Genomic DNA, 26,406 nt, shown 5'->3' on the forward strand with positions numbered 1-26,406 from the left:
GGGGAAACAGGAGACTATACATGAATAAGATGAAATGCATCTGTTCCTGATGGATGCTTAATAGAGATATTCTTAGAAAAGAGAAATTCCTAAATTGGGGGACTGTCATTTTATTTTTACATCACTCTTGTCTACAGCCTTTGCATTAGTCAGGGTGGTCTCCATATTTCCCCTTCATGAACTATGCTTAAAGCTGCTGTGTCTCAGCTCAGGCCTGGAATGTTCCTCCACCCCCTATTTTTTTATTCTAACTTTTAACTTTCCATTACCAGCTACCAGCTCATTTATAAAACATTCTGTAATGATTTCAGCTTAGGTTCATCTAGTCTTTTAAGTAAGTACCTTTGCTTTTTTAAAATTTTTGTTTTTGGTACTGTATAATTGGGGCCCTGTTGTATTGATTGCTGATTATTTTATTTCATTTTATTTTTTTTCCTCATTGAGATAATAAGCTAGATGTGGGCAGGGATGTGTTTTTCTTCTATGGTGCTTAGAATGGTGTAGGCACGTGCTCCTTTGGGTTGATAAGAATCACAGAATTGTAGAAGTAGAAAAAAGAATTTATTGGTGGGGTAGCATCACAGAATTCTTTCTACTTTACTATTTTGTATAACATACATGCAGTAAAGTTCGGAAATCTAAAATGTTCAGGTGTTTATGTATACGTGTCTGTGTGTGTGCATATCCATCACGTAACCACCACCCAAATGTACATATAGGAAATTCCCAGGACTGCAGAAGATTTAATTAGGTACTTTTCTAGGCAATATGCTAGAAGGTAATCACTGTCCTAACATCTATCACTATAGTTAGTCTGTCTGTTCTTGAGTTTCACTTAAGTAGTATCCTAAAGTGTGTTACATATTCCTTTTTTTGGTGGGGGGAGCTGGCCTCTTTGACTCAACATTATGACTGTGAGATTCATCCATATGGTTGCATGTAGTGGTAGTTTCTATTTTTTTACTGAGTAGTTTTCCATTGTATGAATGTTTTAGTTTGCTAGGCAATATATTAAAAGCAGGTATCTTAACAGTGGGGATTTATTAGTGTGCAGTTTTGAGACTGAGAAAAATGTCCAAATCAAGGCATCGTGAAGGTGATGCTATCTTCTTAAAGACTGCTGTCAGTGATCTTTGACTCCTCTGCCACACTGTAAGGCAGATGGCAGCCTCTACTGGTCTCTCTCTCCCTTCGCTTTCAGCTTTTTGCTTCTGTGGCTTTCTCTCTTTTTGTCTGAATTTCATTCTCCTATAAAGACTCAAGTAAAAAGACAAAGAGCCACCAGTAAAAAGATTAAGGGCCTTAACTGAAGTAACCTCATGAAAACGTCCTACTTAACAATAGGTTTACGATGACAGGAATGGATTACCTTTAAGAACATGATTTTCTCAGGTACATACAGTTCTGTAGTGGGTAGGACACCGTTAATCCATTTTCCTGTGAATGGTCATTTGGGTTGTTTCCAGGTTTGGGCTATTAGGAATAAGTTTTTCTGAACAGTCTTCATCATTTGTTATGGTAAACATACACATTCATTTCTCTTTGGGACATACTTAGGAGTGAAAATGTTGGGCCATTATGTATGCATGTTTTTAACCTTGGTTTGTATACTATCAAACAGGTTTCCAAAGTGGTTGTACCAGCTATACTTTCATTAGCAAAGAATGAGAATTCCATTTCTTTTATATCCTCATTAAACTGAAAGTTAAAAAAAAATTAGCCATCCTGATGGTTTCTCATTTATGGTTCTAATTTACATGGATCTGATGATAATAATATTGAGCACCTTTTCATATGTTTACTGACCATATAGATGTTTACTTTGGTCAAGTGGCATTTTAAATAATTTGCCCACTGTTGTTGTTTGAAGCTATATGTACCATAGAAAAAATTCCTAAATTTAATCCATTCCTGTGTGTGTGGACCCATTGTAAGTAGAACTTTTTGTTGAGGCTACTTAAGTTAAGGTGTAACCCACCTCATTCAGAATGTCTTAATCCAATTACCAGAGTCTTTTAGAAAACAATGAATTTTCAGACAAAGAAAAAAAAATGGCCACAGAGTAAGAAACTGAAATCAACAAAACCCAAAAGAGAAGGGAGAGACTAGCAGACACAACCATGTGCCTTGCCATATGGAAGAGGAGCCAAGGATCACTGGCAGCTGGTCTTCTGGAAGAACGCACTGCCTTGATGATGCCTTGATTTGAACATTTTCCTGATCTCAAAACGATGAAAGAATAAATTCCTATTGTTTAACCCAATCCATTTCATTGTATTTGCTTTGAGCAATTTAGGAAATAAAACACCAACTTTTTCATTGGATGGTTTGCTCATTGATCCTTTTTAGGAAATCTATGTATTGTGAAAATCTTACCCTAGTCTGTGGCTTGTCTTTTCCTTCTCTTAATAGTGTCTTTTGATAAATAGATTCTTAATTTTAATGAAATCAAAATTATTACTCTTTTCTGGTTATTGCTTTTGTGCCTTTAAGCAATCCTTGCCTACTCAGAGGTCATGATAGTATTTGCCTGTATTTTCTTCTAGATGCTAATTTTACAAACTTAGTTTTATGATCAATCTCATATTAATTTTTCTATGTAGTGCAAGGTGTAAGGGTCTAGGTTCATTTTTTTCCCCCACACAAATATCCATTTCTTCCAATACCATCTATTAAAAATTACAGGGAGTGGATGTGGTTCAAGCGGTTGAGCACCTGCTTCCCAAATGGGAGGTCCCGGGTTTGATCCCCAGCGTCTCCTAAAAAAACAACAACAGGCAAACACCATCTCAGGAGCCGATGTGTTTCAGCTGTTGAGCGTTGGCTTCCCACATACGAGGTCTGGGGTTCAATCCCTGGTACCTAAAAAAAAAAAATTACGGAATTTCAGAAGTGGGAAAAGGAACACTTAGGATCATTTAATTCAACCACTTTAATGAGGAAAATGAAATCTAAAGAGCATCTAAACAAGGATTCTTAATTTTATTTTTATTTAATTAGAGAAGTTGTAGGTTTATGGAAAAATCATACAGAGTTTACAGAGTTTCCAAATACCCTTTCTGTCCCTATTATTAACACCTTGTATTAGTGTGGTACATTTGTTATAATTGATGAAAGACTATTATTATAATTGTACTATTAAGTATAGTCCATGGTTTACATTACGGTTCCCTGTTTTTTATTATTTCACACTTGTCCCTCCCCAGTATTATAAATTATAATATGTTCATTGTAGAAAATTTGGAAAATACCTAAGAGTAAAAAGAAAAAAATTTCAGTAATCTATTATCCACCATTCAAAGATGACCAATGCTTAACAGTTCAGCATTCTATATGTTCATTACAAGTGTTTTGTGATCTGTCTTTTCATTTACATGTCTTGATTTATTTTTCCAGGTCAATAAATAGACTTTTAAAACCAGTTTATATAAATATAAGTACATAAATACAGTGTACGTTTTAACCATAGTGCTACGGTGTACCTTCTTGTTAACTAAATCTTTGTGTTTTGAAAATTCATCCTAAGGATTAATCAGTGCAGAATTACTGGACCAAAGCATATAAACATTACATGGTCTTTGATATAAAATGTGGTGTTTCTGATGATGTGTGATAATGATTTTATTCACGAGCGTAATTGCTTTTAAAATGAGTGCGTTCATTATTTGGTCGCCTCAGTGCTTCCTAACCTTTTTCATGCCGTGGTATGCTCGATTATACATAGAAAGTGATAATAACTATGTGGTACTTCAGGGAAAACCAAGGTGGCGGTCACTGTGCTCCTGTGCCCCAGGCACGGCCTTCCCTCCCAGGCTGCTTAGGATCCGTCTTCTAGCCGCTTTTATACCTGCTTCAAGCTCGGAATTAGAGCACGCTGATGATAAGGTCCTAGACTTTTCCTGTGTTTTGTGTCAGATTTTTTTTTTTTTTCCCCAGAATAACTAATATTGCAAATATGTGTGTGTGTGTGTATATATATATATATATATTTTTTTTTTTTTTAAAGATTTATTTTTACGCCCCCCCCAGTTGTCTGCTCTCTTGTGTTTCTTTGCTGTGTGTTCTTCTGTGTCCGCTAGCATACTTGGTGGCACCGGGGATCTGTGTCACTTTTTGTTGCGTCATCTTACTGTGTCAGCTCTCTGTGTGTGTGGCGCCACTCCTGGGCAGGCTGCACTTTTTTCACCCTTGCAGGGGACACCCCTGCATGGCATGACACTCCTTGTGTGCAGCAGGACTGTGCATGGGCCAGCTTACCACATGGGCCAGGAGTCCCTGGGTTTGAACTCTGGACCTCCTATATGGTAGGCAGATGCTCTTATCAGTTGAGCCACATCCATTTCCCTATATATATATTTTAATGCCACAATTTATCTGCTCTACTGCTAGTGGACGTTTAGGTTGTTCCAGTATTTGTAATTATAGATTGTGCTATGAATATGTCTTTTCTTGGAAATAAGCACTTATTTTTGTTGGTTATGTACCCAGGTGTAGAATTGCCGGGAATAGAGCAGGTATACATTTAGTTTCATTAGATGCTGTCAAAGAATTTTTCACAGTAACTGTACAATTTTACATTCTTATCACCAAAATATGAGAGTTCTATATCCTTGTCAACACTTTATATTATCAGTGTTTTTTCATTCTAGCCATTCTGGTCAGTGAGCAGTCATATCCAGTTGTGCTTTTCCCTGGTAACTGATGATGCTGAGTACATTTTTATGCTTATTGGCCCTGTAAACGGCCACTTTTTTCCTAAATTGAGCTTTTTATTTTGAGAGAATTGTAGGTTCACATACAGTTGTAAGAATACTATAGAGAGATCCTGTGTATCTTTTATCTGGCTTCCCCCAGTGGTAACATCTTACAAAACTGTAGTATACTGGAGGGGGAGGGAGCGGGGCATATGGGAATCCCTTGTATTCTTGATGTAACATTTATATAATCTAAAGCTTCTTTTAAAAAAATTAAAAAAAAACACTGTAATATGCTAACTGTCACAACCAGAATATTGACATTTTTCTAGTCAAGATACAGAATATTTCCATCACTGGAAGGATCCTTCATGCTGCCTTTTTTAGCCATACCTATTTGCCTTCTGTCCCCTTCGTTCAGTCTGTAAGCCTTCATTTCTATAATTTTGTCATTTCAGGAATGTTATATAAATGGATTCATACCATGTGAAATCCTTTGGAATTGGCTCCCCCCCCCCCCCCCCACTGAGTATAATTCTCTGGAGATTCATCCAGGGTGTTTTGTATATTACTGATTTTTTCCTTTTTATTGCTAAGTGGTACACTATATTCTTTGTTTAACCTTTCACTTTTTTTTTTAAAGATTTATTTTTATTTATTTATCTCCCCCTCCCCCCCCTTACCGCTTGCTCACTGTCTGCTCTCTGTGTCTATCCACTGTGCTTTCTTCTGTGTCGGCTTCTTGTCTCCCTTTGTTGTGTCATCTTGCTGCACTGGTTCTCCCTGGGCGTGGGCCATCGGCTCTCTGTGGGAAGTGAACTCAGGGCCTCCCATGTGGTAGATGGGGGCCCAGTCAACTGAGCCACAGCCACTTCCCTAATCATTCACTTTTGAAGAACGTCTGGGTTGTTTCCTATTTGACTATTACAAATAAAACTGCTGTAAAGGTTTTGTACACATGATTTTGTGTGAACGTAAGTTTTCATTTCTTTGGGGTAAATACCCAGGACTAAAATTGTTGGGTGATATAATAGTTGCCTGCTTAGTTTTTTTTTTTTTTAAGATTTATTTATTTAATTTCCCCCCCTCCCCTGGTTGTCTGTTCTTGGTGTCTATTTGCTGCGTCTTGTTTCTTTGTCCGCTTCTGTTGTCGTCAGCGGCACGGGAAGTGTGGGCGGCGCCATTCCTGGGCAGGCTGCTCTTTCTTTTCACGCTGGGCGGCTTTCCTCACGGGCGCACTCCTTGCGCGTGGGGCTCCCCCACGCGGGGGACACCCTTGCGTGGCACGGCACTCCTTGCGCGCATCAGCGCTGCGCATGGCCAGCTCCACACGGATCAAGGAGGCCCGGGGTTTGAACCGCGGACCTCCCATATGGTAGACGGACGCCCTAACCACTGGGCCAAAGTCCGTTTCCCTCTGCTTAGTTTTTTAAGAAACATGCAAAAGTGTTTTTTTAGAGTGGCCGTAATATTGCACATTCCCAGTTGAGTGATCCGGTTGTTCTCTGTATCCTTTCCAGTATTTGGTGTTGCCACTTTAAAAAGTTTTTGTCATTCTGATAGGTATATAGTGATAGTTCATTGTGGTTATAATTTAGATTTCTCTAATGACTTATTTGCCATCTGTATGTCTTCTTCAGTGAAATACCTGTCCATGTGTTTTGCCTATTTTCTAATTGGATTGCTTGTTTTTGCTTTTTTTGCTTTTTTTGCTGTTGAGTTTTGAAGTTCTTTATGTATTCTAGATATTAGTACTTTGTCAGGTATGAAAGTGTCTTCATTTCTGTCTTGGAAAATGTAGAGAGGAACCTGTAAATATCAGGGTTTTTCATTTAATTTTAAAATGTATGTTATTATTATGCAGTTAACTTCCACTTAGGAGCTAGTTTAAGTGGGAAAGTTGGTTGCATTAAACAAAAAAGCCTTTTTCTTTCCAGATTGCAGCAATTCTCCGGAAACGAAAATTAGACTATTATTTACACAAACTACTTCCTGAGATCCTACAATCCGCTTCATTTCTGACAGCTAATGGGGCCTTGTATATGGCTTTCTTTTGCATTTTCAGGTTGGTACTTATAATCACCGTTGGAGGTTGATACAAATTCCATTGTTGAAACTGAAATAGAGATGTTTACATAAATTTTGTTCAGATTACTTTCCGTTTTTTTCTCTGCGAAATGACATTTATCTTAAAGAAAATTGTAAAATCAGGAGCCGTGAGCCTTTTAGCCCAAAGATGCAGTATAAACTTCAAGTTATTGGTGTGATTATGTACCAGAAGTACTTTAATGTATCCATCATTTTCTGAGGACTGCTGTTTTATATCAAGTTGTTGATCAGGATTTCTGAATTTTTTAATTTCACAGATCAAGAAATTGAAGCAACTGTCCAAGATATAGGTTAGGTACACATGCAGAGAACGTACTTCAAAGGACTATAAAATGCACGTGTTTATGTATAAATAATTAGTTAACTTCTGGTATAGCCTAACTGAAGAAACTTGGTTCTGATTCAGTCTTGTACAGACTACTATGACTTATGCTTCATGCAATTTGTAATGTAGAGTGCAGATAGAATTCAGTCTTTTGAATGCAGTGGGATACCATACATGCTTATTAGATGTTTCCTTCTTTTTATCTTTTTCCCTACTGGTTGTTGAAAACCCCAAGTAATGTTTCTTTTTTTAAATCTAAGTTAAAGTATTTACTTAATTATTAAAATTTTATATAGTGGTTGTTCAATTATTTGAAATACCAAGCTGGGGAAACAAACAAGTTAAATGATACACTCATAATACACTGATAATTGATGTTGTTCTTAAATTTGTGATCCTTTTATCTTCATATTAGTATTACCCAGTTAGTGTTGTCCAATTAGTGTTGCCCAGGGTTGTTCTGCAATTTTAACTGCAACTAAAAATATAATTTTATATGTCTTTTACAGACTTTTCCCATAGAGCATTAATATTTGTGAACGTTTCTATTATGCAGAACATAATTGATAAGTGTTTTATACTCTTTAGCAAATCATGTCTTTAAATGGGACTAAAATCTGTGTGAGAAACTTCATTATATATTTTGCTGGAAGATTTGTAATACTTACTAAAATTCTAAAAATAAAGTTGTAAGATAATTAGTTTTTTTAAAAATTTCAATAATAACTTGCTGTTGAAATATATTTCATTATGTTTTGTGACCTATTTTGTTAGGTTATGGAAATATAAAATACTTATAATTAAGATAACATCAATGCTTTTCCTTTCCCTGATTCATTGAGTCCACTTTTCTTTTTAATTTTTGCATTCAGAAGCTTGGAGTTTATATTGGAGGGAGAGCCACCTCTAGTTTTCTCAGGCAGAATGTTTCTGATGGTCTATTTCAGAAATAACAAAGTTATAGTTCCTCAGTAGCTTTTCTAATCCTTTCAAAGCTCAGCTTCAATTAAGAAAATCATTTTATCTTTGATTCTGGATCCTTATTGGTATATGTATATATTATTTTCCTATAAAGCATCATTTAGCAATTGACCTATTTTATTCAGATAATTTAAAAGTAATTTTTACATGCTTCTTCTCCCTTTCTTAGGAACATACTATATTTGTAAGGGGAAAATATTTTCCTAATGTCTCCAAATTTCTTTCTTTGAAAACTCAAGCAGTTTATGGCCATTTATAATGTGAGAGGTACTATACAGATTCCTACTTTCAAGGAATGTATTCTAGTAAATGAAAAAAGACATACATATAACTAAAAAATATAAAATGCTTTGGTTAGTACTATAAAAAAAAGTTACCAAGTGTTGTAGAAGCAGATTTGTTGAATGTGTATTGTGTTAAAGAGTAATAATAATTATAATAAGAACTGTAATAACAGCTGTCATTTTTGAGTGCTTGCTCTATGCCCTGTGTGGTACTGGGAAATAGCTCATACGGTCCTCATAATAGCTGTAAGGCAGGTAATATTATTGTTCCCGATTGGTAGATAAGGAGACTGAGAAAGAGGCTTTGCTTTTTTGAGCAGTGGTGGATCCAGAAAATAAGTAAATGACTAAATTGCTTCAAGGAGAGGTAGCATTTAGTTTGCTGGTGTAGTGGCCTGAATGAAAGATGGTGAGTGACTTAACTATAATAAGTCAGAGGCGGGCAGTAGGTTGGATAGGCATTTGAGAGATTGATTGTGAATAGATTAACTAGGGAAAAAGGAGAAGTTGAGGGTGACTCAACTCCAGTGTCAGAGGTGAATAGGTAGTTGTTGGTGCCATTAACCTAGGAAAGTAGAGGATGAAGAACAAGTTCAAGGGGAATGGGGAGAGGAATGATGAGCTCAGTTTGGGATATGGTGAGTTTGAGGTGCTGTGGGGCATTTAGGTAGAGGGGGGACTGGGAAGGGGGACTAATATTCATCATGACTAAATGACCAACTAGGATTTTCATGCCAACATTCCAAATTTGAATTTCAGGAAGATACTTGGAAAATTCTACTCATGGAGTCCTGGCTTTGGTGCCGCCTTGCCAGCTTCATATGTGGCCATTCTAATTGAAAGAAAAAGCAGGTAAAAGTTTACATATCTACATGTTTAATAGAACTGGTTTACTGTCCCTCACCCCAACTAGAAATTTCACTTATCACTTATTGTCCAGGGATGAGAAGTTTTTGCAGATAAAATTTTCAGTCTTGCAAATATTTGATTAAAATTTAATTTTATGTAAATGTTATTTATATTTAGTAAGCTTACATAATATCTAAATATTGATATTTTAAAGCAATAATCCTCTTTAGCCTCTGTGTACTAGCAAATAAGAGAATTATCTGCTGTGCTTAAACATAGAATATGCAAATTCTAAGTAAGGATCTACTCTGAAACCATGATACCATTTTAACTCCTGAGAAAACTGACATAGTTTTCTCTTGTCATCTATGTCTGTACATTGCTTCAGGCTCATTGAATGTCCTTCTGTAAATTGTTTGGTCAGCTCAACAGTTGAAGTTGAGACTTTTGCATAAGAGAATATGTGCCATTCCATGAATAATTATTTTTATTGCTAAGAAAGAACTGCTTTGATTATATCTTTAACCCAGAAAATCAGGATGGGGTCATGTATTGAAACCTTTCGGTTTAAGTATCTGTTTATTATAGTCGTTGATCCTCTGGTAAGAGTATGGATAGAGAGCTTATCAGGTAACCATATAATTACTCAAACCCTCTGAAGCCACTCTTCATGCATTCTAGTGATATTTAAATTTTTGTGGTTTTCTGACTGATTATCATGATATTTTTGGATTATTAGAATTATTAAACTCAAAGACCTGGTGGATGTTATAACCCCTGCCTTACCAATTCAGTAATGCTCGAAATAGGCCACTCCACCTGAGAGGGCAGTACAGCATAGATTCTGGAGCTATGCTATTTGCCTTAGGATACTGGGTCTTCTCCGACTTACTGTGTAGCCTCTATGGCATATTCCCCATCTGAGAAATGGCCTTATTGATAATATTTACTCATCGGGTTGATCAATTGAATGAATTAACACATAGAAAAGATATAAAGGTGCTTAGGAGAGTGCCTGGCACATATTAAGTGTTATATGAGCGTTAAGTATTATTGTTGTTAGTTTTTACCCATAAGTAATGAGACAGTTGTATTTTTTTCCCTGATCAATTTCAAAATATGGATATTGTTTGTGAAAATATATTTATTTTTAAAAATATGTTATTCATATATGAAGTTTTTAAAGGTGCTCTGAATCAGTGAAAACCATTGCCTTTTTTTAGTACTTGGATAATAAGATAACATTTTTGAAGTTAGCTGCCTACTTTTCAACAGAAAGTGTTCAAATGAACACCTTATAACCATTTCCTAAAGTTAGCATTTTGCCATTTTTACTTTATTTGTATATATGTATGCTTGGTTGTGTGTGTGTGTGTTTATGAACCTTTGGAAGTAAGTTTAGACATCATGACACTTTACTCCTAAATACTCCATCATGCATCTACTAAAATAAGGATATTCCCCTATACAATTATAGGTCTGTTATCATATGTAAGAAAATTAGCAATACTTCCCTAATGCCATACAGTCAATACTGTCCTAAAATGGGTTTTATAGCTTTTTATTTTTTAAATTAGAATTTAGTCAGAGCTTATGGATGTTATATTCTTTATTCTCTTTTAATCTTGGATAGTTTGGCCACTTTTTCCCCATTGCATTGACTTATGCAAGAGACCAGGCCAGCTGTCTTATTGTATGTAACATATTTAGGTTTTGTTTGAATTGTTTCCTCTTGCAATTATTTAATTGGTTTGCTTATTTGTAAACTTAAAGTTTAGTCTAAAGGCTTGATTAGATTCAGATTAAATCTTCTTTGTAAGAATTTACTCTCATAGCTGATGCTGAGGCCATCAGGAGGTCCATAGTTTAGTATTTGAATATGTGATTTAGACGATCATTAGATCTTTCCAATAAATCTGTTATTTATGGAGAATTAGATTAATAATTTTCTGATATTCTACAGTCTTTGCTTTGCTATAATAAATCTCCCTTGATTCTCTCATTTTTTAGTATTTTAAAAAAAATTTTGGTTACTGACACTTTACTTAGGATTTCTGCATTAATATTAGTGAGTTTGTGAGTTCAGGTAGTCATTTTTTTGTGTGTGTATTCTTTTTATATTTGACTATCAGTGTCATATTTACTTCATAGAACAGTTTAGAAGTTTTCTTCCTTTTTCCTTGTTCTGAAATAATTTAGGTAGTAATGCATATTCTGGCCTTTGAATGTTTGGTCAGTTCCTCTGGGAAACCTCCTGAACAGGGTGACATTTTGGGTGGTGGCTCTAGAAAAAGTTGTCAGTTTCTTTTAGGAGATTGGTCTGTTTAAACTGTCAACTCACCTGATAAAGAAAGAAATTTTAAACAGACCAGTTTTCATAGAATGAATTAGAAACATTCTGTAAGAGCTAGGAAGTTCCACATTTCTTAAAAATTATCCATTTCCCAGAAATTATCCATTTTATATAGATTTTTTTTTCATGGAGTTGTACAAATAGTCTGTTATGATTTGATTGAATATTCTGTTTTCAGTGGTTATTTCTTATTTTCATTTATTTTGGGTAATTATGCTTTTTTCCTTTTTATTGTTAGCTAGAAATTTTATTGATTTTGTTTTTCAATGAATCACCTTATTTATTAATTTCATTTTTCAGTTTTTCATTTCAATTCTTGCTTTTAGTCTTTCTTCCTTCCTTTGACTCTTTTGGCTAATTTCCTTTTTTTTTTTGAAAGATTTACTTTATTTCTTCCTCTATTCCCCCCATTGTCTGCTGTGTCCATTCGCTGTGTGTTCTTCTGTGTCTGCTTGTATTCTCATTAGGCAGCTCCGGGAATCGATTCTGGGACCTTCTGGAGTGGGAGGGAGATGATTACTCTCTTGCGTCACCTCAGCTCCCTGTTCTGCTACATCTTCTTATTTTCTCTCCTCTGTGTCTCTTATTGTGTCATCTTGCTGCGCCAGCTCTCCCCATCAGCTGGCACTCCTACACAGGGTGACTTTCCCATGCCAGGCGGCATTCTCATGCAGGGCAGCACTCCTGTGTGGGGCCGCATTCCCACGTGGGCCGGCACTCTACGTGGACCAGCTTGTCCTTACCAGGAGGCCCTGGGCATCGAGCCCTGGACCTCCTGTATGGTAGATGGGAGCCCAATTGGTTGAGCCACATCTATTTCCCTCCTTTCCTTTTTAAAACTTTGTAGTTTGATGCTTTATTTTCATTCTCTTAGTTCTATTGATGTAAGTATTTAAAGCTATTAAATTTTTTCTGATTACTGCTTTAATTGTATCCTATAGATTCTAATATGTAGTATTTTCATTATTACCATATTCTAGAACAGGTATTCTTAACAAGGTGTCTGTGAACTTGAATTGAAATTATTCTTGTGGGGCTGTGTTGGTGTGGGTGTATTATATTTATTAAATAATATACAGTATAGTGTGGACTTCATGAGGTGTCCATAGTTTTCACCTGACTGGCAAAGGGGTCCATGGAACAAAAAAGTTTAAGAACTCCTGCTCTAGAAATTCTGCCATTTAGTTTGTATTTTTCCTTTGTGTTACTTAGTGGGGAGCTTAAAAAGATGGAAGGTCCTCTTTCTTATTAATTTTTAGTTTTATTGAAAACTAGAACTTATGGAACTTAAGTTTTCTTTGTGGTTTAGTCTATACTAATTTTTTTTTTAACTGATTCATGAACACTTGAAAAAAAGGTCTACTGTGTTATCAACTTCAGAGGTTGATACATAGCCATAAGATCTGTGCTGTTAAAAAAAAATCTGTGCTGTTGATTATATTATTTAGATTGTTTCCATTTTTTTTTCTTTTTCATCTCCTTGAACTATCTTGGGCTAAGAGGGTTATCTATTTTTAATGTATATGTATTTAATTCATTATTATTTTTTACTCTCCTGCAGTTTCTGCTTTATGACAGTTGGCTGTGTTATTTAGCACTTAGATATTCATAATTGTTATAGTTTATTTTGAGTTGGGGTCTCTAGCTTTAAAAAGCATGCTCTTTTTTCATTTAACGCCTTTTGGCTTGAGTTCTAAGTTTTTAGATTTCAAAATTGCAACTCTTGCTTTCTTTTGGCTTGTGTTTGTATAATATGTCTTTTCCTTTCTTAAACTGTTTATTTTAGGTTGTCTCATGTATAGCATAAAGGAGGGTTTTATTTTGGTGGGTCAATGTGGAAATCTTTTAAATTTATAATTTAAGTCCATTTACATTTACTGATGCCACTAAAATGCTTGGTTTTGGTTATTTCACATCATTTAATGTTATTTTTACTATGACTCTCACTATGTGGTCTGTTTTCTTTCTTTTTGGTAACTTGTTAGTGAAAGCTGCACAAATAGTACATAGCGTTCCTAGTACTCTTTATCCAGCTTCCCCCACAATGGTGACAGGTTATATAACTGTAGTATAGTATCATAACCAGAAAATTGACATTACTGTGAACTAGAAATATAGATCTTATTTAGTCTTCAGCAGTTTTTACGTGTACTCTTGTGTTTGTATGTGTGTGTGTAGTTCTTTACAGTTTAATCTCACATATAGATTTGTTTAATCACCACCACAATCAGGATACAAAACTGTTCCATCACCACAAAGGAACTCGCTTGTGCTACCATTTTATATTTGCACCTCCCCACCTCTTCTCCAAATCCTTCTCCAAATCTGTTCTCCGTTTCTACAACTTTGCCATTTCGAAGGAGCTATATACATGGAATCATATAGTCTTTAATCTTTCGACATTGATTTTTTTACTAAGCATAATGCCCTAGAGATCCATCCAAGTTGTTGCCTTTATCATTAGCTCATTTATTGCTGAGTAGCATTCCATTATATGGAAGTACCAGAGTTCATTTAAACATTCGTGTTGTTTCTAGTTCTTAGCTATTACAAATAAAGCCTCTATAAACATTTGTGTACAGGTTTTTGTGTGAAGATGTTTTCATTTCTCTGGGATAAATGCTTAAGGAATAGATGAACAACTGTCAAACTATTTTCCAGAAAGACTCTATCATTTTACATTCCCAACAGTAATGTGAGAGTGATCCAGATCCTTTGCATACTCTCCAACATTTGTTATCACTGTTTTTCCAGTACATAATGATACATCATTATGGTTTTAATTTGCATTTCTCTAATGGTTACTGTTGTTGAATATCTTTTCATGTGCATATTTACCATTTATATCTCCTTATTGATAAACTGTTTCTAATGTAGTTTGCCCATTTTCTAATGAAATTTTTTAAACTCTCGAGTTTTGAGTTCTTCATGCATTCTAGATATAAGTCCTATATCAGATTTGTAGTTTGCAAATATTTTTTTCCCGTTCTCTAGCTTGCCTTTTCATCCTCTCAGAGTTTTTCTCAGAACTAAAATTTTTAATTTTGATAAAGTTCAATTTATCAATGTTTTCTTTTATAACCATGCTTTTGGTGGTATGTCTGAGAACTCTTTGGTCTAGTCCTAGTTCCCAAACACTTCTATGTTTTATTCTGAAAGTTTTATAGTTTTTCTCTTTACCTTTAAGTCCATGATCCAGCATGAGTTAATTTTTTGAATAGGTGTGAGACTTAGGTCGAGGTTCCCTTTATTTGGCTCATGGATGCCATTTACTGTAAAGGCTTTCTTTTCTCCCTTGAATTGCTTTTGCACTTTTATTACAAAAAGTCAGATGAATTTTATGGCTCTCTTTCTTGCTTCTCTGTTTTATTGATTTATTTGTCTTTCCCTCTGCTAATATCATACTGTCTTGATTACTGCAGCTATATAATACATCTTTTTTTTTTTAAGATTTATTTTATTTATTTCTCTTCCCTTCCCCCCATTGTCTGCTCTCTCTGTCCATTCACTGTGTGTTCTGTCTGCTTGCTGTCTTGTCATGCGTCACCAGGAAACTGTTGCTTTTTTATGTGTGTGTCTTCTTGTTGCATTAGCTTTCCATATGTGCGGTGCTGCTCCTGGGGTGGGCTGTGCTTTTTTTGTGTGGGGCGGCTCTCCTTGTGGGGTGCACTCCTTGTGTGTGGGGTACCCGTACATGGGGGACATCCTTGCGTAGCCTGGCACTCCTTGCGCGTGGCAGCACTGCATGCAGGCCAGCTTACCACATGGGTCAGGAGGCCCTGGATATCGAACCCTTGGACCCTCCATATGGTAGCTGGATGCTCTATCAGTTGAGCCACAACCACTTCCCTATAATACATCTTAACATTGGATAAAGTGATTCCTTCCACTTCGTTTTACTTTTTCAAAATTGTTTTACCCATTTTAGGTCCATGGCCTGATTTCCATATACATTTTAGAATATTATCTATATCTACAAACAGCTTTTGTTAGTTCTACCTGGGTTGGGTTGCAGTTTTCCATTGACTTTTTTTTTTTTTTTTTAAAGATTTATTTATTTATTTATATTTAATTTCCCCCCCTCCCCTGGTTGTCTGTTCTTGGTGTCTATTTGCTGCGTCTTGTTTCTTTGTCCGCTTCTGTTGTCGTCAGCGGCAAGGGAAGTGTGGGCGGCGCCATTCCTGGGCAGGCTGCTCTTTCTTTTCACGCTGGGCGGCTTTCCTCACAGGCGCACTCCTTGCACGTGGGGCTCCCCTATGCGGGGGACACCCTTGCATGGCACGGCACTCCTTGCGCGCATCAGCACTGCGCATGGCCAGCTCCCACGGGTCAAGGAGGCCCGGGGTTTGAACCGTGGACCTCCCATATGGTAGACGGACGCCCTAACCACTGGGCCAAAGTCCGTTTCCCTCCATTGACTTTTTAATCTCAGGACATGGTAGCTCTAAGAGATGCCCTATGGGAGCTCTTGTATTCCAGGCAAACTGTTCTTTACCTTCATTGGGTAGTTGCATCCTTTCCCTCCTTGATAGTCAGGATCATTCATCCCAGCCAATACAGTCATTCCCTTCTTTGCCTGTTGATGCAGATCCATGAGAAGCCCAAAGTGGCCAGGTGGCAGTCTCACCTTCCAGTTCATTGGAATTGTTGTGTTGTTTCCTGGTGGAGTACTTCTCCTTTTCGAACCTTAAAACCTGTAGACCAGCAGAGCTTAAAGTTGTAGGGACAGGAAGCAAAAATGTCCCTAGTCGATCATTAGGGGTAATAGTGAGTGGTGCCACTCCCATTTCCACCCCTTGATTCCTGGACCTGTGAATCCTGGCTATGGGAGAAACAGCATCATGGAGTGGATGCTGATTTAGTGCATGCACAGCCTCCTGGAGATTGCCTCATCCCTGCAAGGTATTGCTGCCTAGTTGGTGCCATAATTTGAGTCTTCAAAAGGCCATTCCACCATTCTATCAGTTCAGCTGCTTGATGGGGAACATGGTAAGACCACTGAATTTCATGAGCATATGGCCATTTCTGCACATGATTTGCTGTAAAGTGGGTTCCTTGATTAGAAGCAACGCTGTGTGGAATACCATGGTGATGCATGATGGATAAGATATTCTCTAAGTCCATGGGTGGTAATTTTGGTAGAAGCATTGTGTACAGGGAAGGCAAACCCATATCTCTTCCAGGTAGAACAAATTGATGCTCCTTCCATCATGGAAGAAGTCCAATGTAATCTGCCACCAGGAAGCATGTGGATCACCTTGGTGAATGGTGCCCTATCAGGGGCTGAGTGTGTGTCTCTGTTGCTGGCAGACTGGACACTCAGCAGCGGCTGTAGCCAAGTTGGCCTTGGTGAGGGGAAGTCTGTGTTGCTGAGTCCATGCATAACCTCCATCCCTACCATCACGGTCACTTTGTTTATGAGCCTTTTGGGCAATGACAGGAGTGGCTGGGGAAAAAGGCTGTCTGGTATCCACAAAATGGTTCCTCTCATGCACTTGATTATTAAAATCTTAGTCCGTTGACGTTATCCTCTGGAGAGCATTCATGAGGGACACAAATATCTTCATGTTTTTTGTCCACTCAGAAAGGTCTACCACATATGTCTCCTCCAGATCTCTTTGTCACCATTTTTCAAATCATGTCCCTTCCAATTCCCTGACCATGCAGCCAAACCATTGGCGACAGCCCATGAATCAGGATGCAGATGTACCTCTGGCCATTTCTCCTTCCAAGCAAAATGGACAACCAGGTGCACTGCTCAAAGTTTCACCCACTGGGATGATTTCCCCTCACCACTGTTCTTCAGGGACATCCCAGAAAGGGGCCGCAGTTCTCCAGCTGCCCACTTTCAGGTGGTAACTTAATATCATGCAGAATCATCTGTAAAACAGGCTGAGTTTTCTCTTCCTCATTCAACTGATTGTGAGGAACTCCCTAAGAGGCCATAGCTGTGGGCTGGGAAAGAGATGGTAATGTGGCAGGAGTGGTGTCCATGGGCTCTTGGACCACTTCCTCAGGTAACCCACTTGTGCCTTCAGGACTCTACCACTTATACTTAATAATGGAGTGCTGCTGTGCATTCCCACCTTTATGGTTTGATGGGTCAGACAATACTCAGCTCATGATAGACAACTCAGGTCTCATGGTAACTTGGTGGCCCATGGTTAAGTATTTGGTGTCTACTAAGGCCCAGTAACAGTCCAAAAGTTGTTTCTCAAAAAGGAAAAAAGGTATCTGCAGAGGATGGCAGATTCTCCTTTAGGGGCCTGCCAGAGGCTCCAGATGGCATCTCTATTTGCCCCTACTCTGACTGATAGATCTCAGTGACGTTTTGGGTCTCCTGGAATTAATGTCACTTCTGAGCCAGTGACATATTGTAATACCCAAAATGTCTGATCATTTCCTTTTCTCCAGTGTCCAGTTCCCCTGTGTATTAGTCAGCCAAAAGGGGTGCTGATGCAAAGTACCAGAAATCTGTTGGTGTCTATAAAGGGTATTTATTTGGGGTAGAAAATTACAGTTACAAGGTCCTAAAGAGTCAAGGAACCATAAGAGGTACTTCCTCACCCGGGCTATGTTGCCACGTGTTGAAGCAGGATGCCGGACAATGTCTGCGACGGTTCAGCCTTCCTTTGTCCCAGCTTATAGCGCTCAGCTGCTCAGTTCTTTTCCCAGGGTCAGCTGTAAGCTCTCGGGCAAATGGCTCACCTGTCCCTGGGGCTACAGTGTCAAAACCTAGTTCTCTCCTCTGCCATGTCTTTTTCTGCATATATACTTCTCTGTTCTTGATTGAGCATCTGTTTATACAGCCCATTGTATTAGTTAGCCAAAGGTGTGCTGATGTAAAATACCAGAAATTGATTTGTTTTTATAAAGGGTATTTATTTGGGGTAGGAGCTTACACATACCAAGCCATAAAGCATAAGTTACTTTCCTCACCAAAGTTTTGGAGGAGGATGGCTGCCAACGTCTGTGAAGGTTCAGGCTTCCTGGGTTTCTCTTCCGGGTTCTTGCTTCTCTCTGGGTTCAAGTTTCCTCTGTTCCCAGGGCTTGCTTCTTCTTGGGCTCAGGGCTCCTCTCTTCCTGGGGCTTGCTTCTGTTTCCTCTGTGTGCTTACTTCCTGGGGCTCCAGCTTAAGGCTTCAGCATCAAACTCCAACATCAAAACTCCAGCATCAAAAACCCTCAACTCTGTCCTTTGCCATGCCTTTTATCTGTGAGGGTGGGGACTCAAGGCCCTAATGACATGGCCCAATCAAATCCCTAATCATAACTCAATCATGCCCAGGTACAGACCAGATTACAAACATAATCCAGTATCCATTTTTGGAATTCATAACCATATCAAACTGGTACACCCGTCAAGGGGGTGGGGACTCAACCCTGCATGCCCTAATGACATGGTCGAATCAAAGCCCTAATCTTGATTTAATCAAGTAAACAGTAAAGCCTTTGAATTTGTATCAGTCAAAGGGTGTCATGCCCAGAGGCACTCCTGTGCAGGGTGGATTTCCTGCACCAGCATTCCTACACAGGGCGGCACTCTGCGTGGGCCAGTTCACTGTGTGGGCCAGCTTGCCCTCCCCAGGAGGCCCTGGGCATCGAACCCTGGACCTCCTATATGGTAGACGGGACCTAATTGGTTGAGCCACATCTGTTTCCCCTCTTTTTTTCTTTTTTTGCTGGTGCATAGTCAGTATCTCCAGTTCCATGAATTGGATTATACGTCCTTTCCCCACTAATTTAGTTTCCCAGCTGCTAAAACAAATACCACATGATGGATTGGCTTAAATAATAGGAATTCATTGGCTCATGGTTTTGAGGTTAGAAGTCTGAAATTGAGGTATCAGCGTGGCCATGCTCTCTCTCTGAAGACTGTAGCCTTCTGGGGCTGGCTGCCTGGGCCTTGGCTTTTCTGGCAGGTGGAAACGCAGTCTTCTGTCTCCCAGGCTCCCTTGTCTTCCCGGTTCTTGCTGCTCCCTGTGGCTTTATTCTCCGTGGCCCTCTTTAGGCCTCTAGTAATAGGATTAAGGCCCATTCACATTCACTTGGCCATGCCTTGACTGAAGTAACCTCATCAAAAGGTCCTATTTACAAGGGTTCACACCCACAGGAGTGGATTACACTTAAGAACATGTTTTTCTGTGATATGTAGCTCCAAACCACTATATCCTCCTTCTAATATATGGTTTTTCAAAAATATATATTTGTGTGTGTTATTGAGCTTTCAATTTCTTTCTGTTGATGTATTATATTAGCCTGTGTCTCAACTTTAAATTCTTAGTTAAAAAAAACAGCTTTACTCTGAAAATCAAAGTTAGTTCATATACAATAACACTAAAGTAAAATTGTATTATTGGTTTTAAAAGCATTACTTTCCTAGACAATAAAAAGAAGTTTCCTGGAATTGAGGTGATAATGTGGGTTTTGGTTGCTAATTTTTTTCCTTTTTATTTTCATTTTTGATTGGTGAACTTCCTTTATAAGTTCCTGCTTTTATGTCTTTTAAGTGGATTTTTAAAGTACACTAGTATTTCATTTAGACCCTAGATTATAGAAAATTTGTTGGTGGTATAACTTATGACCTGTTCTGAATACTAACTGAATTGTTCTAATTTGAAAGACAATATTTTTTGGTTTTGTTTAGCTTCACATGGTTGCTGAAAAAAATTGATCCTTCCCTTGATTTGATTGTTATCCAGTTGAACTCCTTGTGATATGTGTTGATTTAATTCCGTTGTTTATTAGGTGAAGCAGTTCAGAACACCGGGCAATAGCTCTTACTGTTGAGGGATGAATGTATGTGTGTGTGTGTGTGTGTGTGTGTGTGTATCAACCACAAATTTTGATTGGGTCTAAAATCTGTTTTATACCACCCCCATGCTTTGTACAATCCATTCAAAGTGTACACTTGGTGGATCTTATTTCCTGGGGTAGAAGATGGACTGTCATTAAAAGAACAAATATGAGAATATTTATGAACTTTAACTTATATATAATACTAATACAGGGGGTTAATAATTGGGTGGGTTGGGTGAAAATACACTGAATATAAGATATTGGCTATAGGTAGTCGTAATATCTTGACGATGCTGTCTCATAGTTTGTAAGAAATATTTCACAACAATGCAAGGTCTTTACTCTGGGATTATAAATCTAGTACTCGTATAATCAGTTTTTCAAAAAAGCATTTAATGAGGTTAGAATATATAATGGATATATATATGATTAAATGTAGCTGAAGATCTAGCTATAGCTGTATGGATGTCTTCATCTATCTTGGTTTAACTTTCCTTACCCTGTATCTTTTTTTTTCCTCTTTCCATTGCATGCTTTCATCCATCCCTCCCATTCCTGAATTAAGCCTGTTCTGCCAGCTAGTTCCTGACACCTAGTAAGAGGGCAGTTTACTCAAATCTTAATCACATCACTGCAGGGTTCTGAGAAAGCTTTGAAGTTGTTTCCAAGGTTGCTTAAAAAATTTGTGCTACAAAGAATTGTGATCCTGGTAACCCAGCAGGAAGCATTGGTAACATCTAGTTTATCCCTAGGAGGGCTGTTAAGAACTAGTCTTCTCTTTCTCTTCCTAGGAGGTGCTTTGTTTGTGTTTCAGAAAGAAGTTGTTTTGATGGATTTTGTTTTGTAGAATTACTATGGAATTTGCTTTGATATTTAAGTTAAAAACTCTGCTATGTGCTTAAATATAAACATGGATTAAAACATAAAAAAATTGCGTATTTTTTTCTAAGCGTATCTGTGGATTGAGTTGCTAAATTGCATCTTAGTAGTTATAATTCCCCTAAGCAGATATTACCAAAATGAATGAACTGTATACACTATGTGACTAAAAGAATATCATAAACTTGACCCATAAACTTGGCATTTTCAAGTTTCACATGTTATCTTCACAGGAAGAAAATTAAATCCCAAAAAGTTTATGTATATATAGTATATATAATAGATTATGATCATAGAATCTTACTTTAGTCTAGAAGTTTATCTTGCTCATTCCTATACCATAGGAAGTATTTCCATACTTTCTGACAGATGAAAATTGATTATATCTTGTGAAAGACTTAGGAGATGATTAAATAGCATCTCTTAGTAAACCACTGCAATGTTTAGGAACTCTCACTTTCTTTTTCTTTTAAAATATCTAACATCTCCTTATTTGTAGAACATGTAAGTATTGTTACATTTATACTTTTTTTTTAAAAAAAGATTTATTTATTTATTTATTTCCCCCCCCTCCCCTGGTTGTCTGTTCTTGGTGTCTATTTGCTGCGTCTTGTTTCTTTGTCCGCTTCTGTTGGCGTCAGCGGCACGGGAAGTGTGGGCGGCGCCATTCCTGGGCAGGCTGCACTTTCCTTTCACGCTGGTTGGCTTTCCTCATGGGCGCACTCCTTGCGCATGGGGCTTCCCCACGCGGGGGACACCCTTGCGTCGTGGCACAGCACTCCTTGCGCGCATCAGCGCTGCGCATGGCCAGCTCCACACGGGTCAAGGAGGCCCGGGGTTTGAACCGCGGACCTCCCATATGGTAGACGGACGCCCTAACCACTGGGCCAAAGTCCGTTTCCCACATTTATACTTTATATGTATATGTAGAATTACAAATATTTAGAATTAGAGTAGTTATACTGTTCATCGCTATGTAATGTGTTACATATAACATTATTCAAAAGCCCACTAAGACATGAAGTTTGTCTTAAGAAGGTTAGCTGAAGAATATATTCATTAAGATTTCCAGTACTAGAGCATTATTGTTCAACTACTTAGACATTATATTTTTAGTAGATAATAATTGGTATTTGGAATTTTAGCAGGATGTGAAGATACCTTTTAATCTATTAAAATATTATGGAAAGTAGAATTACTGTAATGTTTTACCATAGAAAAAATGATACTCTGATTGAAGAGTTAGAGTTCCTAGTCAGGGGTTCTTAACATTTTCTTTTTAGCCAGTATCTCTCGGCAGGTACACCTACTTCAATTTTCAATGTGAGTTGAGGAGATTCAGTCCCTCCTTCCCCAGTCTTATCTATGGTTTAAAGAAATAAATACCCAACCAACTTTGGAATGCTTATTTGCTGAGCTTCACCAACCCTCTAATCTAGTGATTTTCAACAGAAAGGGAGTATCTGTGTATCAGTACCTCCTATGAAGTTAAAAAGTTACTGTCTTCCTTGCCCCAGCCCCTCCTCTTTAGACCTCTGCAGCCCTCTGTTCTACTTGGAACCTCCCCTTTCCCTATCACGGCTGTGGCAGTGTTTTAGTGTGTAACTTCCTTTCCAGAGAGGATTTACCCATTTGGAAGGAAGTGACTTGTTTTAGGCTATATGTAGTCAGGTGTTAAATAATAAAATGGCATCTCATTAACATCAGTTTCTTGTGACACTTAGTATCACTAGAGATAGCGTATGTACAGCTATAAAACTGACGTTGGAATAGCAGATGGAGACATTGCATTAGGGAAACCCTACCAAGAAGAGTGGACCTAAAATCTATCCTATCATGCACTTTACAGATAATGGCGGTTCTCCTTGAGGCTTTTAGTTCTGGGTTGAAGTTCACGTAAAGCTGGGAAGGAGGTGATCTTCCTCCTCATATTCTCTTCTCCAGTTTTATTTGGGGAGGATAAATTGAAATGAGAGCAGAATAAGGCATAATCTAATAACAATATTAGAATAATAAGAGTATGTCAGTCAAAGCTCTATTCATCCTCAAAGAACAGAAACCTGTTTGGGCACCATATTAAATGAGTTGGCGAATTGCAGAAATTAAAAGTTCCTTAGTAGGGAAAGGATTTCCTTCTCTAGCAGCAGGGCAGTGCATTGAACAGAACTTGAAACTGGAGTCAGAAGAAATGATTGCTAAATCCAGTTTGTCTTTGTGCTACTTTTGTATTTTAAAGGAAATTATTTAACTTCTCTGATTCTTGATTTTCTGTAGTGTGAGGCTAAATAATAATCTGCCTTATCCTTCGTTAGGGCTGTTGGGAAAATTAAATCTGATTTAATAATTTTTATTATACCTTACAAACAGTTAAATTTCATGCAGATGTCTGGTGAGCTCATCACTTCTTTTGCTTGCTAATAACCTGGAATGATTAAATGTCTCCCTTCTGGTGGCTGGCATTGGTGATTATATGTCTATGGTGTGTTCCTCTATTTATTTTTTAAAGACGTTTCCTATTGTCATCTTGATGATTAGGTTTTTTGTTCTAATAATTCAATAGTAATTTCTTTAGCACCTCCTATGTGCCAGGTAGTAGGCATGCAGGTTTGTGGGAATGTATAGGTAAACAAGATAATCTCTGCCCTGTAGGTAAAGATAAACATTTCTTTTGTCCAGTTGATGGGGGCTAGTGATGAAACTATAGCTGTGTTACTGGTGAATGTTAGATACAGTATTAGGTTAGTGGAATAAAACAAATATTTTAAAGAATAGCACCATACATTAACTTAATTCCTCTGAAAGTATAGAAATATTTTTATTTTAGAATTTAAATTAAGACTATTTTTTTTTCTTCATATGTGATTAGCTTTTGGTAAAATTGAGAAGCTTTTAGCTTTTTTTTTTCTGTTGTGTGACTCTTAGATGCTGCTGATACCTCAATTTTTCTTTATATACTTTATATAAAATAAGTCATATCAGACATCTCTGATTTACAATTTGGCAAGAACTGGTAAGGTTGGTATGATTTAGTAAGAACAATTTCAGTCCATGTAGAAATCGTAGAAAAGAAGACATAAAAGGATGCTTCAGTCTACCAGTATTTTTAAATTCTTTTTTGGAGGACCCTAGGGTTCTGTTGTTTTGCTGAGATGCGTTAGAACTTATTAGGAGGGAGATTGTGTGGGGTTATGGCTCAGTGTGTGTTTGGGCTTCCTTTCTCCTTCCATCCAGAGTAGTAGGTTCAATATTATTGCTTAAATATTGGAGATAAATATAAGGTTTTTTTAAACATAATTTTCATGTTTATAAAATGGAAGTTAGATAACTTGTCCTCTTCCCTCATTTTAATGACAAAATGACAAAGTATCAGAACTAAAGTTAACTGAAACCCTGATTTCCTAACTTCTCTTCAGTACTGTTTGTTAAGTCATAATGCCTCCATGTGACTTCCGGAATATTAAAATTTCTATTAAGCCATTTAAAATAACTAACACTTAGGACTGTAAATGATTGAATTGGATATCAAGAAGGTTTCATTGGCAATGTCAGGATCAAGAATGATGTTTAAATAAAAGTGATTTGATTCTCGTACTTGTTTATAAGTAAATTATTTTTTCATTGGGAACAAAAAAATATTCCTAATTGAAACCTCAGTAAGTTTTTATGCTTTTCAGAGTTTATGTGAACTCTGCCCTTGAACTTTTAAAACGCATTGAAGACCTCTTTCATAGAAAATAAGTTAAGCTTCATTCATTGTTTATATGCAGTTAATCTAAATAAAGTGATTAAGGGCAGAAAATTATTATTATCTTTGAGTTTCTGCCTGGATTTTCAATAACTTTGGTAGATACACAATTTTTCTGTTAAGTGAGTGTTTGTAGAATTTTGTCTCTCTCCTTTGGAGTTAGATAATGTACTTAGTGTCTGACTTCTAACTTAACAATGAAATTAAAACCAAGGTGATTTAGTGTAATTTGTAATGGCATATAATGAAATGAACAATTCAGTTGTGAGTGAAACAGGAAAAATGAAGGTTTTTTTTTTTTTTTGTTCGGGGGAATGCATTTTTATTTAGTCAGGATTGTTCTGACCTTGGCTATTTTGGCAAGATGAATTAGGATTTTTTATTTCTAAATTTAGAAGTCTCTAGTATAAACATAGACTAGTAACAAATTTGTCTATTCTTCCTAATGACAAATAATGATAAGACAATAGTAATTTAAAATTGCTTTTAATTCCCCTTTTCAGAATTTTAATTAAAGGCACTAAACAGATTTACTCATGGAATCTATTTAGATTTAAGTATTAGGGCACTGAAAACTTAATTCAACATAATCTATTCCTCTAATATAGAAATACGTTTCTCAACTCCCGATAATCCTGTTGTTAGATTTCTTTATAAAATTGATTAATTGATAAAGTAAAATTGATGCTTACTCTTACACTCTTACCTCTTATTTTTTTTTTTTCCAGGCGAGGGCTGCTCACAATTTATATGGCCAACTTGGTAAGTAAATTTTTTTTTTTTCAAATTATTTGAGGTTTTCCCACATGGTTAAAAATTAAAAAAAAAATAAATTTTCTTAAAAAGAAAAGAAAGGAAAGCCATTTAAATTTGAGATGATTTTGGTTTCTGTTTTAAAGGATAGACTTAAATGTTCAAAAGATCCTTGATACCATCTGATCTTTTCCTATCATGCCAGAATGAGTTTATCTTATTTCAGGAGGACAGTATTTCATGCCGCATGTTCTTCATTGTTCTTTTTTCTTTAAGTTTAAATCTTCATCTTTGATAGAGTATATCTTGAATTTCATTTCATATTCTTCCTCTGTTGCCATTTCATGTGGGGAAAATAATTTTGGGCTTTTATGATATGTATTCTTCCTGGGCATTAAAACAGCATTGAGTACAGTTAACACAATTAGCTAGGTTTCCAAATTACAACGTTTACAGACATGAAGTTAGTATTATATAGTGTGATATATTTTAATGTAAACATATAACCAAGGCCATAGTTTATGTTGCTAAGTTCATGTTTTAAAACGTATTCATACTAAAGTCTTTTTTGTTTTTTTAATAGAACTTGTAGGCAACATTAAAAAATTCAACCAAGAAAAGATAAATAATTATTTA

General features: G+C 36.9%; 1 protein-coding gene across 2 annotated transcripts in view; it reads left to right on the top strand.

Moving 5' to 3' along the window:
* Window positions 1-26,406, top strand: part of TMEM135 (transmembrane protein 135) — a 305,374-nt gene that overhangs the window by 16,300 nt on the left and 262,668 nt on the right. Inside the window, exons 2-4 of one of the 2 annotated variants that reach the window (XM_058306154.2) lie at window positions 6,632-6,759; window positions 9,153-9,245; window positions 25,746-25,779. In XM_058306154.2, the coding sequence (XP_058162137.1) occupies window positions 6,632-6,759; window positions 9,153-9,245; window positions 25,746-25,779 (255 nt within the window). The remainder of the gene's footprint in view (window positions 1-6,631; window positions 6,760-9,152; window positions 9,246-25,745; window positions 25,780-26,406) is intronic. The other variant, XM_058306155.2, reaches the window with a different exon arrangement.

The sequence above is a fragment of the Dasypus novemcinctus genome, chromosome 10, assembly GCF_030445035.2.
Source record: "Dasypus novemcinctus isolate mDasNov1 chromosome 10, mDasNov1.1.hap2, whole genome shotgun sequence".
NCBI lineage: Eukaryota > Metazoa > Chordata > Mammalia > Cingulata > Dasypodidae > Dasypus > Dasypus novemcinctus.